Below are 13598 nucleotides of genomic sequence, written 5' to 3'. Positions count from 1 at the left end.
CACACAGTCAACTACTACAAATGAATAAAACAAAAACGATAATGACATGATAATAGCCTAACTTCTGTTCTGGTCTGCTCGCTTTTGCTGTTATGGATTTTTTTTGTCTTATCTTCCCATTTGATATATCTTTGTAACAGCCGTACACATAATTAGATCTTCAGGACAGTGTGAAATCTCTGTTGTTTTCAGCGTGGCAGGCTACTAACAGATGGTTGGTTTCAAGTGCATTAATGAACTGTTAAAAGTTTCCTTCCTCACACACAGTCAGAAGCCTCAAACATTTTTTTTCTCACCTTTTTGCAAACAATTGAAACATAAGTCACACTTTTCTTTTCGCAATGCAATGTTTTTCTCACGGCAGGGGAGGTTGGGTTGGTGGTGTGCGTGTGTGCATGTGTGTGCATCACTGACAGCTAAACGAAAGTGGCAAAGAATACACTACGATTTAAACGTTTAGCAGATGCACTTATCCCGAGTGAAGTGCAACGTCACGGCATGAACCCTCGTCTACAAACGACGGGGTAACTAAGCAGTAACGTACGCATACTGCAAAGAGAACAGTAGTGCTTCAAACTAACTAACCGTATGAGGTAAACAAACAAACCTAGCATCTGTCTAGAGTAGACGACATGCTTAATAATAACATTAACGTGTGGTCAAGCAAATCAAACCTAAATAACAAAAACATGTGAACAATTAACCAGACAGATTTGCAAAATATAAATGGCATCTATCACAAAGGGTGACAAGGAGGAGAGACACTGACTTCATTGGCCATGAATACGTAGATGCCAAAGTAGTACGTCTTTGTCCAACCAAACAATGTATATAACACTCTCCATGCTGTTAAGTCTTCATTTCACAGACACAATTATCGTAATACATATGACCTGCTATAACTTCCAATGCAACTTCAGCCTTTACACACTTATTTCTATTTACAGCATGGAAGATGACCTCAAGAGGCAGCTAGGCCTTTCACAATTACTACATAATCGATTATTTGAGATAATCACATTTATGCATTTTTGCATAATCTTCATAGTCGTTTCCATCTACAAGCTCATCTACAAGCCCATCTACAAGCTCACAGTGCGTCGTGATGAGACACATTGTGAGCTTGTGGCTATTTCCACTATTAATGTTCTTTTGAACGTATTAAGTTATCAAATGTCAGTCATTTCTTTGTATATTTAGGTCATTTGTCATATGTGCCCTGTGCAACTTCAAAGCCTAAACAGATATTAAAATGTTAGTCATATGTTCAATGACAAAAGCACAATTCAATTGTTAATCGCAATTATTTGTGTGACAAATAATCGTCATGTAAAACATCATAATCGTGACAGGCCTAAAGGCAGCTGCTGTAAGTGGCTACAGTGGAGTCACAGTACTGCTGTACAGGGCCGAGACATGGACGCTCACAGCACAGCAGGAAAAGGCCCCTGGATGGTGTCTAAACAAGAAGAATGCTACGAATGACACTGAGTGAACCACATCAGGAAACACAGACCTCTAAAGCAGAGGCCTGCCATGGGTCACACTCACAGACAAGGTCAGAAAGAGAAGGATGAGGCTGGCCTGGCAGGGCACCGTGTCAGGCACCTGGAACTGATGGCGAGCAAGCTGACACTGTGGGAGCCGACTCAAGCTCACAGCTAGGAGGGGAAACTGACGCACCACCACCTAAGTGGACACACTTCGGCCCGACAGCGGAGTTAACAACACTGCAGAGAGCTCAAGACCCTGATGCTAGATCAGGGGTCTTCAACCTTTTCAGGCCAAGGACCCCTAGCTGAGAGAGAGATATGAAGCAGGGACCCCCACTGTATGGTATAAAAGTGTGTTTCAGATAAACTTTTGCTGCTCTTTTTTCCCTCTACACCTAGAACTCTATGCCAAAAATAGATCTACAAGCTCACAACGCCTCGCGCTGAGCTTGTAGATCTGCTATTTTTGGCTAAAGTTCCTCTCGGAAAAAGGGATGCTAGGGTTCAAGTTGTTACGGTAAAAAGAAAAATCATATCCCACAAAGATTTGGGGGACCCCCTGTAGTAACTCTGAGGACCCCCTAGGGGTCCCGGACCCCCTGTTGAAGACCCCTGTGCTAGATAAGAGGCAGCGTTTCAGGAGTCCGGAGTTGGTGTCGGCTAGCCCGCCCCCTCTCGTCACTCTTTACAGCTATTTGGTATCATGCCCATGCACTGTGTAATAATACACATTAAGTTTCATGTGTCTCATCTTATACACTCTTTACAGCCATTTGGAGTTATGCCCATGCACTGTGTAATAATACACATTAAGTTTCATGCGTCTCATCTTATTCAGCACAGCTAGTCTATATATCAAGGGTTCCCAAACTTTTCAGGCCGCGGCCCGCGACCCCCAAAAATAATCATATTTCAACTGGGGACCCCCCACCCCGACAAACACTCGGAGTGCTTGGAGAACCGAGTTTGACTCGGTTCCACAAATAAATATTGTGAAACTAGCCGAACTACAAGCTCACAGCGCCTCGTGAGCTTTTAGATCGGCTATTTTCACAATGTTTGCCTCTTTCTTACATAACATTTGACAATTTGGCCAATTTGTCACTTAAATTGTCACTTTAGCTATGTGCAGATACCCCTCTAATACACTTACACTGTATGTTGGTTTGTTTACTGTTGAGTGAGAAAACAATATTGCACATTAAGCTAACCATCTGGGGGGACCCCAAAAAAAGCATTTGGGGGTTCTTTTTTGGGGGTCCTGACCCACAGGTTGAAAGGTTGAAAACCACTGGCCTAAACATCACAGAAAGCTGCTCCCAATGGGTGTGCTACCTCTCTGGAACAGAGTTGAGGGAAATGACTAGACAGTCACCCTCTTTCCTGAACGACTACTGTTGCCACAAGCAAGGCAAGGCAGACGCCCTCCTGCCCGGCCCCACCATACCACCCCCCCCCCCCCTGCTCAGTGTGAAGGCTGTGTTTGTACTGGGCAGCACCGGTCTACTGTCTATCGTATCATCTGTATCTTGGCTCTGTTAAAAAAAAAGTTCTCCCGTTTCTTTGCTTTGTGTACCTTATACCCTTACTGGCCTAACCCATTCAATCCGGGAACGCATCTGTGTCATTTTAGATTTCTTTGGCTATTCAAGAATAGCAGATATACAAGCTCATAGCGCGGCACCGAGTGCCGCGCTATGAGCTTGTACATCTGCTATTTATTTTTTTTAATCGTGAAGATTTGTGCCAATCTTTGAATATATATATATTTTTAAAGCAAACATTTGTAACTCAAATCTTTGTTCCTGGGGGGGTCCCCGGAACAACATATTTTGACATGGGGGTCCGCAGCCAAATACATATAATTTTGGGGGTCCATGACATGATATTGACCAATATTATAGCAACATAATGTTTTTCAAAAAAACTGTAAGGATTTAGAAGACATTTGTAGAATCCCCCAGAAGCAAAGATGAGGTTTTTTTTTAAAATTGCTTAAAATAAAATGGCAGATCTACAAGCTCATAGTGCGGCACTCGGTGCCGCACTATGAGCTTGTAGATCTGCTATTTTTGAATAGCCAAGGATTTCTAAAAAAAAATGACGTTCCCGGTCTTAATGGGCTAAACTGGATCCTAGAAAGGGGGTCTATATGGCACACAAAGTGAAGCTTGCCAACACGGGTCAGTGAATGATTGCAGTCATTATCGGGGAGCACATAAAGAAATGTGACATTTAATGACTCTTCTTGTACAAATAAAGCTTATCTTCTTAGACAGAGTGTGTGTGTACTTGTATATATCTGGCATCTGGCCAATTATCCTCTGGAAGAGGGAGGGAGGGAGGGAGGAAGGAAGGAAGGAAAGGAAGGAAGGACAGAGGGGTTATTTGAGGATTGTGACCCCAGTGAGACTGTTTGTGTGCCCAGGAATAGGGCAGCCACTTTCCTGGCATCATTGCAGAGCATTTAAGTAGTTAGGAGGTTGTTAGGAGCTATACGTTTAGAAACCACATAAAACAAACTCCCTTTAGCTAGAATTCAATGACTTTAGGATGCAAACACACAGATATAGCACATTCATACAGTGAGTCTGAGCACAAAATAACCCAATAGCGGGCTACAGAATGTGTCTTATTAATGACTGGGCCTGGAAACGTTTGGATGGGCCAGATTTTAAGCTTGGCCGGTGGATGATGTCAATATGACAAATGTTTTCGCTGTCTATTTCAGTGTGTGGGGGGGGGGGGGGGGTCCCCCAGGGGGTTCCCAGCTAAATGTATTAATACTGCATCACAATCATTTCAGCACCATATTTCCTACATTAGTGATTAACCAATCAGGTCTCAACCAATTGAGACCTGAAGCTGATTCTACATGTCTCCTAAATCTCAACAGTTTTCTGAAAAACGTATGTTTCTATATCAGTGGTGCTCAATCTTTTTCATGTCAAGGTCCCCCAAAATGATATGTATTTGGCCGCCGACCCCATAGAGGTATAATATAACTAGAGGGCGGATTGCCCCGCCCCCAGCTATCATTTCAATGAATGTGCTCACTGGCGTTTTGAAGCACCCGGAAACCTGCCGGAAGTAGAATTATTGAGTCGTTTTTGGACACACCGTAGATTTATGAGCATGCGCAGTAGTGTCCTTTTTGCGTTCTACGGCAGCCCGTGTGTCAAGGATTGAACGCGAGATATTTATGAAATTCACTGGAGATGCCTATGTATATGTAAATGCATATGTATTTATGTATAATATGTTTACATATTTATATCTATATATATAAATATATATCAGTATGTTTTGCTCGCGCATGTATTTCTCACCGCCTGCAGTTCCAGCTTTGGCCACTGGGGTGGCGGCTTCAAGATTTCTCAGCGGCTCTGGGGGCTTGGCCGACCCCCATCAAAATATTTTGTTCCAGGAACCCCCCAGAAGCAAAGATTTGAGTTAAAAATGTTGTCTTTAAAAAAAAAATCACACCCTGTGTGAAGGAAGCGGTGCCTTTGGGGCGGGCCTTAACTCATTTCAGTTCGTCCCTATTGGTGGTCTGAGGCCACTTACCAAATTTTGAATAGCCCAAAGTGTTAAATAATGCTTTTTAGCTCAAATCTAAAAATGACACAGTTCCAGGTCTTAATGGGTTAAAAGATGTACAAGCTTGTACATCTGCTATTTTTGAAGATTTTTTGAAAAAAATGGCTTATTTAATAATGTTGCATGTTTTAACAAAAATCTTCTTTTCTGGGGGTCCCTGGCACAAAACATTTACAGATGAGAGTCCGCGGCCAAATACATTTTTGGGGGTCCTTCACACGAAAACGTTTGAGAACCACTGGTCTACTTGGCTTATTTCTACGAGCGCCAGGTGGAAAAAGAATTCGACGAGGCACGTAGTTTCAGTGGAGTACAGATTGCACGCCACTTCTGGGATGCATCTTTAACCCATTAAGACCGGGAACGCATCTGTGCCGCGCTATGAGCTTGTAGATCTGCTATTTATTTATTTTTTATCTTGAAAATTTGTGCAAGTCTTTGATTAAATATATTTCTATAAGCGAAAAATGTTTACTCAAATCTTTGCTTCTGGGGGTCCCTACTATAGAACAACATATTTTGAGATGGGGGGTCCGCGGCCAAATACATATCATTTTGGGGTCCTTGACATGAAAGAACCATTAACATTATAGCAACATACGTTTTTTTTAGGATAGGATTTAGAAGACATGTGTAGAATCCCCAGAAGCAAAGATTTGAGTTACAAATGTTCGCTTTAAAAAATATATGTATTCAAAGATTTGCACAAATGTTCACGATTTTTCTAAAATAGCAGATCTACAAGCTCGTAGCGCGGCACTCGGTGCCGCGCTATGAGCTTGTATATCTGCTATTTTTGAATAGCCAAAGTATAAAATAATGGTTACACGGATGCGTCGCGGCCCGGAACACGATGCTACCACGCCAAACCCCGCCGTAATCCTGGCATCAGGGGTTAGTTTTCATAGCTCTCATACAGTATACAGTGGGGGAAAGCCATCAATATGGGTGGGCCTTGGCCCATCCAGGCCCACCCCTCGTAGATCCGCCCCTGAAATAATAACCAACTAAGTCAAGTCATGTGGTTGAATTTCAATCTGTCTGCTTGAATTGGAATGCTGTAAAATCACAGGCTCCCACACCCACACCCACACACACACACAGGCGTCCAAAGTAACCAAGGGTGGCTGGCTGGCAAATGAGTTGATTTGCTGACTCTGATGAAGGCTGAGGAGATGAAGCGCGTCTGTTTGTGTTGGTCCCGGTGAGGCTTTCATTTTTTTAACCACTTAAACCCATAGCGTACGTATTGTGGAGAAAGCTTTCGCTGAAAATAGCTGAGCCGAAACAAAACAAAACAGATAATACACTAGTATAGAGCTCTGAGGGACTCCGCTCAACCATATTGGGATAGTTCTTAATAATTTGATGACCAGCAGCGGTTCCGGTAGGAGACACAAAGAATCTCCTTTGTGTCGCCTACCGGAACCGCTGCCCACCTGAACCGCTGGTCATCAAATGATTGGCTTAGGAATGCGACAAAAACAAAGAAAATATGAATTCACGATGGGGTGACTAATCGATAGAAAAGAAGTAATTGTTTGGGTGAACTATCCCTTTAAGTGGTTAAAGGACACTGTTGCGTGCAGGCACAATTTCCTATTGAAATGAGTTGATTTGACATATTGTTCCATTAGTTCCGATTGGTCCTTCCACCTCCGAAAGCATGGACCCATGTTTCACATATTAAAGATAATTAGGCTATTCATGAACAAGCAATCATTTAATCAGTAATCTAAAAAACATAACTATTTATAGTATACATAAAATAGTACATTTGTACATCCTCGCTATGTGTGTATGTAGCCTACACTGATAATTAATTTTCACACTGGCACAAGGCACACTATGAACACATTCTGTGCGGTAAAGGACTCAATTTACTAGAGTAGTAATTAATCATGTTTTTTTCTTGAGCCGTCTGTGATAAGCAAAGTACTTTCTACAAGTCGGTCATTCTACAGCGTATGTGTTGACATGCTTTCAGCGAGGTCTTTCTCATGTTCTGTCAAACACAATATCGTAGCGAGTTCGCAGCTCTACAACCTCGCAACGCGTCGCGATGACGACGACGCGTCGTGAGCCTGCAGATCTGCAATTTTCACTCCTTTCGCGCGACAATCTTACGCAGCGAACGTAGGGCTTTCATTTCAGGTCAGGAGAAGAAGAAAAACAAAAACAAAAAAACATAAAATGTTGAAATACGGATGTTTCTGCCCTACAGCAAAGGTTGACATGGAAGGAATCATTGACAAGAACAGAGGAAACGGGAGTGCCACAGGACATGACTCATCATCTCAACCTCACATTAACATGCAGTGTGCAATGCATGGCAATGGGCTGGCAGGCTATAGCTTTACTGTACGCGTTAGGCCACTCCTCCATATTGAGCATCATTCACAGACGCAGCATAACACTGGCACCGTTAGCTGAGAGAGCAGCAGGTGCCCGGGCCTGACAGAATATTATCCTCCAAACGAAACTCCCTGCTAACAGCAGTGGTGTGTAAAGTAACTAAGTACACGTACTCAAGTACTGTACTTAAGTACAATTTTGAGGTACTTTTTTACTTTACTGGAGTATTTCCAGTTTTCAGTACTTCTACTCCACTACATCTCAGAGGCAAATATTGTACTTTTACTCCACTACAATTATTTGAAAACTTTTAGTTACTAGTTACTTTGCAGAAATACATTATTACATTATAAAACATACATTAACCACTTTAGCCCTATTTTGTACCTAGGCTATTTGAAAATAGCAGATCTACAAGCTCACAACGCGTCGCGATGCGACGCGTTGTGAGCTTGTAGATCTGCTATTTTCAAACATTTTAGTACTTACTTTTGGTGGTGTAAGTACATTTTGATACCAATACTTTTGTACTTTTACTTAAGTAAATTTTGAATTCTGGACTTTTCCTTGTAACAGAGTACTTCTACATTGCAGTATTGATACTTTTACTTAAGTAAAACATTTTAGTACTTCTTCCACCACTGTTCATGGACGCAGCAAAACACTGGCATCGTTAGCTGTGAGAGCAGCAGGTGCCCAGGCCTGACAGAATATTATCCTCCAAACAAAACTCCCTGCTAACAGCAAGACAACAATGTGATTGATTCAATTGATTCCATGTGCTGTTGTAGTTAGGCTGGGGGCTGGATAGCAGAGGCCGTTGAAGACACACGGGTAAACGTGATGAATCAGTCTACCAAAGACTGGAGACGTGGGCGGAGAAGGTTTGTTTTGCTAATGCTGGAATTGAGTCATTCCTCATTCTAATAAGGAGATGTTTTATCCGCAAGTTGTAAAATGCAATGAAATAATTGCCTATGTTCAATGTTCAATGGTTATAGCAATTGATGTGGATTTAGAACCGACTCTTATGTTATTACTCAAGTCAGATCATATGAGTTGGAAAGCATATGATACCAATATATAATGGAAGAACTGGAAATAACTCCTCCTAGCTCTGCCAAAACGAAATGAACCAACTGAATCAGGAAGGCCTGTTCCATTTTGTGCTGCACAGAAAATAAACGCTGTTCGAGTTAGCTATTATTATTTCTGAGACCTGGCTGGATTTCCGTAATGGGTAAAGGCAAAGACAAACCATTCAAAATGAGTTGGAAGATAGTGACAGTTAGTCCAGAACATACCACTTCAGCAAAACTTCAACAACAAAAAAAACAAATACATAAATTATATATAATATACATATACAGTATATATAATTAATGGCAATCAACAATATATACATAATGAGTAACCTGCATCATCATCTCAGCACCTTTTATGGAACATTTATGAGACTATAATAGCCTAAATCATTTCAGGCTTAGGCCTATATCTCAGAGTTGTCACTTGTCACAGACTTTATGATGCCCATTGGGGGGGGAAAAACCCTAATGCCACCCTAACTGCTTTAACAAACAAATGCACACCACTGCTAAGTCCCACCCCCCCGGGCAGAGAGTCCACAACGTGCAGCCTATAGCAAGTAGCGTCCCCTCAAGACTAAAAGAGGATATTTGTTTACTTGAGTTTCAACGAAATGCAATGCACATGCATGCCATATCACCCACTTCCTGTAATCGCAGACACACAAGTTCTGCCTGCTCAACATATATCACGATGGAAATGTAGGTTAGAGGGGAAAAAGGGCACAGACCATGTGCTCCTTATGAGCGCGAGGACCCGAGTTAGAATCCGACTCTGTCGCTCACTGTGCCCTTGGCCTCGTGTCCACACACTCCGCTATATGAATTAATAAAGCATAAAATGCCTCGTATGAAAAAAGATGGCCCTGTCACTCAGAAGTCATAGAGCGACGCACGTTACCGCAGAAGAGAAATGGCCTAGTGTTGTCAGCCTATCATGACACCATAATGCAATCGCTCTGTGCTGAAGGTTAATTGCAGCTCGCCCGGTGTAGGTTGAACAGGCAATATCAGTTATTTTCGTTTATGAAGAGAAGACACACAAAAGACTACTGTCATGCTGAGGGCAAAAAGGAACACAAATTGGGTAAAACAATCCAATGAAATCCTCTGACATTGAGTTTGCAACAAATTACGTAAGATTGTCATTTCTGTCATAACTAAACAAACTGTAAGAAAAACTAAACATTATCCATCTTCCTGTTACACTCTGTAGACCAAATGCAAACCTGCTGATAGAAATAATAATGTCATCATGTATCCCAAATACTCTGCTACCAAGGCATGCTCTTGTGTGTGCACTCCATTATCAACAGATAGCATATTAGTGCTATTAGTACTCCATTGTCTATACAGGAAGCACAAACAGAGTCAATATTGTCCTGCCGTGTGTCCAGCAGCCATTCAACAACACGGTTTAAGTCCAGTAAACTATGTCAGTGAGCAGGTATAGACTCCTGTGCACCGACCAGTTGAGCTGTAATCCCAACAGTTCAGACTTCAATGTGTTGCTCAAATGAGGTGTTCCTAACTGACCCCTGTCAGCCTACCACGCCCATAACAACTAAGATTCTACCAGTGGTGGGAAAAGTACTACATTTCTTTGCTTGAGTAATAGTATCAATACTGCAATGTAGAAACACTATGTTACAAGTAAAACTCCGGTAAGCAAAATGTACTTGAGTAAAAGTACAAAAGTAATGTCATCATCATGCACTTAAAGTACCAAAAGTAAAAGTACTCATTATTACAAGGTATATGTATAATATGATTTTGAATGCGACGCGTTGTGAGCTTGGCTATTTGAAAATAGCCAAAGTTTAAATAGGGCTGAAGTGGTTAATGTATATGTTTGGTAATAATAGTTCAAATCTACAAAGTAACTAGTAACTAAAGTTTTCAAATAATTGTAGGGGAGTAAAAAGTACAATATTTGCCTCTGAGATGTAGTGGAGTAGAAGTAAAAGTATTAGATTAAATTGGAAATACTCCAGTAAAGTAAAAGTACCTCAAATATTGTACATAAGTTACTTTACGCCACTGTATTCTACACATTTGAGTGCAGTGTATTGCTGGTGGCTTTACTGATCATGTTTTGTCATTCCACACATTATGTGAAGTGTAGAGATTGAAACAAAATACAAAGTGGAATAGAGCAGAAAATAGCATAGCATTTCATCTGAACACTGGCTATGTATTAGTGGTGCCACACAACTGTGACTATATGTATGTAAAGTGTACAGACAAGTTAAGTATGTTAAAAGCAGCTTTGGCATTCGCCTTCTGGCAGGATATATGGCTCCCTCCTTAAACAACACAGTGACGCTAGTATCGGTGGTGTCAATCATATGGTTTCTGCTGTAAACACATACTGTGTCAGTGTAACATACTGTCTGCTCAACTTTTCATTCTGTATAGCTAACTGACTACAGTACCATCATGACAGGCCAATGGTACAATATGAATTCGACTAGTTGTAGGTCTATGAGAAAAAAGCTGACAACTGTCAAAATGTAGCAGCACCACAGCCCGGTAACGGGAAGGCTCGCCCCAAAACACAGTCGTCCCCAGGTTCTTGTATTCGTTTTACTGAGGTTGAGGTTAGGAATACGTTTAGGCATAGTTTTACTGAGGTTACGGTAATTTAGGAATAAAATAAGGTTAGGTTTAGGCACAGTTTTACCGAGGTTAAGGTTAGGAATAAGGTTAGGTTTAGGCGTAGTTCTACTGAGGTTACATTTAGGAATAGGATTAGGTTCAGGTATAGTTTACTGAGGTTACATTTAGGAATAGGGTTAGGTTTAGGCATAGTTTACTGAGGTTATGGTTAGGAATAAGGTTAGGTTTAGGTATAGCTTACTGAGGTTATGTTTAGGAATAAGGTTAGGCTTAGGTATAGCTTACTGAGGTTACGTTTAGGAATAGGGTTAGGTTCAGGTATAGTTTACTACGGTTACATTTAGGAATAGGGTTAGGTTCAGGTATAGTTTACTAAGGTTACATTTAGGAATAGGGTTAGGTTCAGGTATAGTTTACTAAGGTTACATTTAGGAATAGGGTTAGGTTCAGGTATAGTTTACTAAGGTTACATTTAGGAATAGGGTTAGGTTCAGGTATAGTTTACTGAGGTTACATTTAGGAATAGGGTTAGGTTCAGGTAGCTTACTGAGGTTATGTTTAGGAATAGGGTTAGGTATAGCTTACTGAGATTATGTTTAGGAATAGGGTTAGGTATAGCTTACTGAGGTTATGTTTAGGAATAGAGTTAGGTTTGACCCGTTGTTTAATGTTAACTGAAGTTCCATTTTAGGAATACCAGGTGGCAACCGTTCCGATGTGTCGCCGGATTTTGCCCCGGGTGGGCGACTGTGTTTTGGGGCGAGCGTTTAGGTATTCCCACAGCCAGCTAGCCAACTTACTGATATAATAAACCCACCCATACCATGTCGTTCGTTTACAATCTCTGATTTACGTAGGTGATAACGGCGGATGAGACTTAGACATATGTGGACAGCATTCATCCAGGTTTTAGCCACGATCGTTTAAAGACCGATCGCGGATTATATACGTTGTGAACCTATAGGGTTCCGTCTAGTCGGGTAATAGCGTATAGCTAGTCAAACCAGCTTGAAGAGCTGCTTGCCAGATCACCCCCATAGGGCTGGGAAATGACTTGTCTTGTCTGTGTATATTAGCAGATCTGCTCTTTCATAGGATGTTTGTTATGCTGGGATCGGCGGCAGCCGATCCCAGCATAACAAACATCTATGAAAGAGAAGATCGATCGAGCTTTAAAGGAGAAGCCAAGCCAGTGCAGATCGGTTGGCGTTAGCCTATAGCAGTTGATCACCATCATTCACCACCACCACAACACGGTACATATACACACACACACCACTGCTTGGGATCTATACTAGATCCGATTAGCTCAACCCTTTACAATAGACACTTTCCCTTACGATCCCACCTGATCATCAATGAACACAACTTACCTTGACTATTCCGTAGACAGCACATCATCATGAGTAATAGTTGCATACATATCATATTTAATACATTCATTGTGGGCTAAATACAAACTAGCTGTGTGTGTGTGGAGAGAGACTGATGGCTAGAATTTGCTTGTTTCGTTTTGACTTAAAGGTACAGTCGCCCTTTTTCCAGGCAGCGCCACAACACTCCAGTATGACGTCATTACCGCCCGTCAGCGTTGCCAGATTGTTGCGAGATGAATAAGCAACCGGGGTATAGGAAAATAAACAAGCCCAAAATGAGGCGACTGTTGGTTCACCACAAAAAAAAAAAATCACACCCAGTGTGAAGTGGGCGGTGTGGTCACAGTGGTCATCACAGTGATGGAATTTCACTTAAAGAAAGGTAATATTTCTGAAGTATGTGGTGCTATTTAATAACAATAAACAATGGTTGGTCCACAATGGGTGATTCACTTAAAAAAAAAACATAAATGTGTTTTTTTAAGTGCATAGTCCTATTTATAGCAGGTCTATGCACATGTGTCATGTGTTTCACTAGCCAATCACAGTCCTGAATAGGGGTTGGGGGGGTACAATGGTGGCCAATCACGGTGCAGTGATTGGCCACCACACTTTAGGAACAAGCCCAAATAAGCAACCACACTTTAGGAACAAGCCCAAATAAGCAACCACACTTTAGGAACAAGCCCAAATAAGCAACCACACTTTAGGAACAAGCCCAAATAAGCAACTACACTTTAGAAACAAACAAACAACCCCAAACAAAAGTAATCCACAACAACCAATATTTTACAAGGGACTTTACAGAAAAAACAAACCCAAAGTCGCTTACAATAAGCAGACATGGCAACACTGGACACCACCACCTCCCTTCCGGAGTCTTGTCTTGCTGGGGAGTCTAGCACCATCCCATAGTCCAGCAGGTACAGTCGCGCTGTGATTGGCGGGTTGGTTGTCAAGCAACAGCTGGGCGCGAGGAAACAATGACGATCACAAGTTTCTGTTGTTCTTGTAATATTCTTTTAAAATATATATATTTGTATTAGGGAATAACAAGTAATATTCGCCTA

The 13598-nt window shown here is 41.6% G+C and overlaps 1 protein-coding gene across 3 annotated transcripts in view; it reads right to left on the bottom strand.

Annotated features, from left to right (window-relative positions):
- The window catches only part of LOC311050845 (disintegrin and metalloproteinase domain-containing protein 10-like), a 162024-nt gene extending 149368 nt beyond the window's left edge, over window positions 1–12656 (bottom strand). For all 3 annotated transcript variants that reach the window (XM_084065015.1, XM_084065016.1, XM_084065017.1), the window contains exon 1: window positions 12526–12656. In XM_084065015.1, the coding sequence (XP_083921141.1) occupies window positions 12526–12595 (70 nt within the window). In that variant the 5' untranslated portion in view covers window positions 12596–12656. The remainder of the gene's footprint in view (window positions 1–12525) is intronic.
- Between the last annotated feature and the right edge of the window lie 942 nt (window positions 12657–13598).

This window comes from Gymnoscopelus microlampas, assembly GCF_963454915.1.
Source record: "Gymnoscopelus microlampas genome assembly, chromosome: 1".
Lineage (NCBI taxonomy): Eukaryota > Metazoa > Chordata > Actinopteri > Myctophiformes > Myctophidae > Gymnoscopelus > Gymnoscopelus microlampas.
Note: the sequence above shows the minus strand (reverse complement) of the source record. Positions and strands in the feature narration are given on the sequence as shown.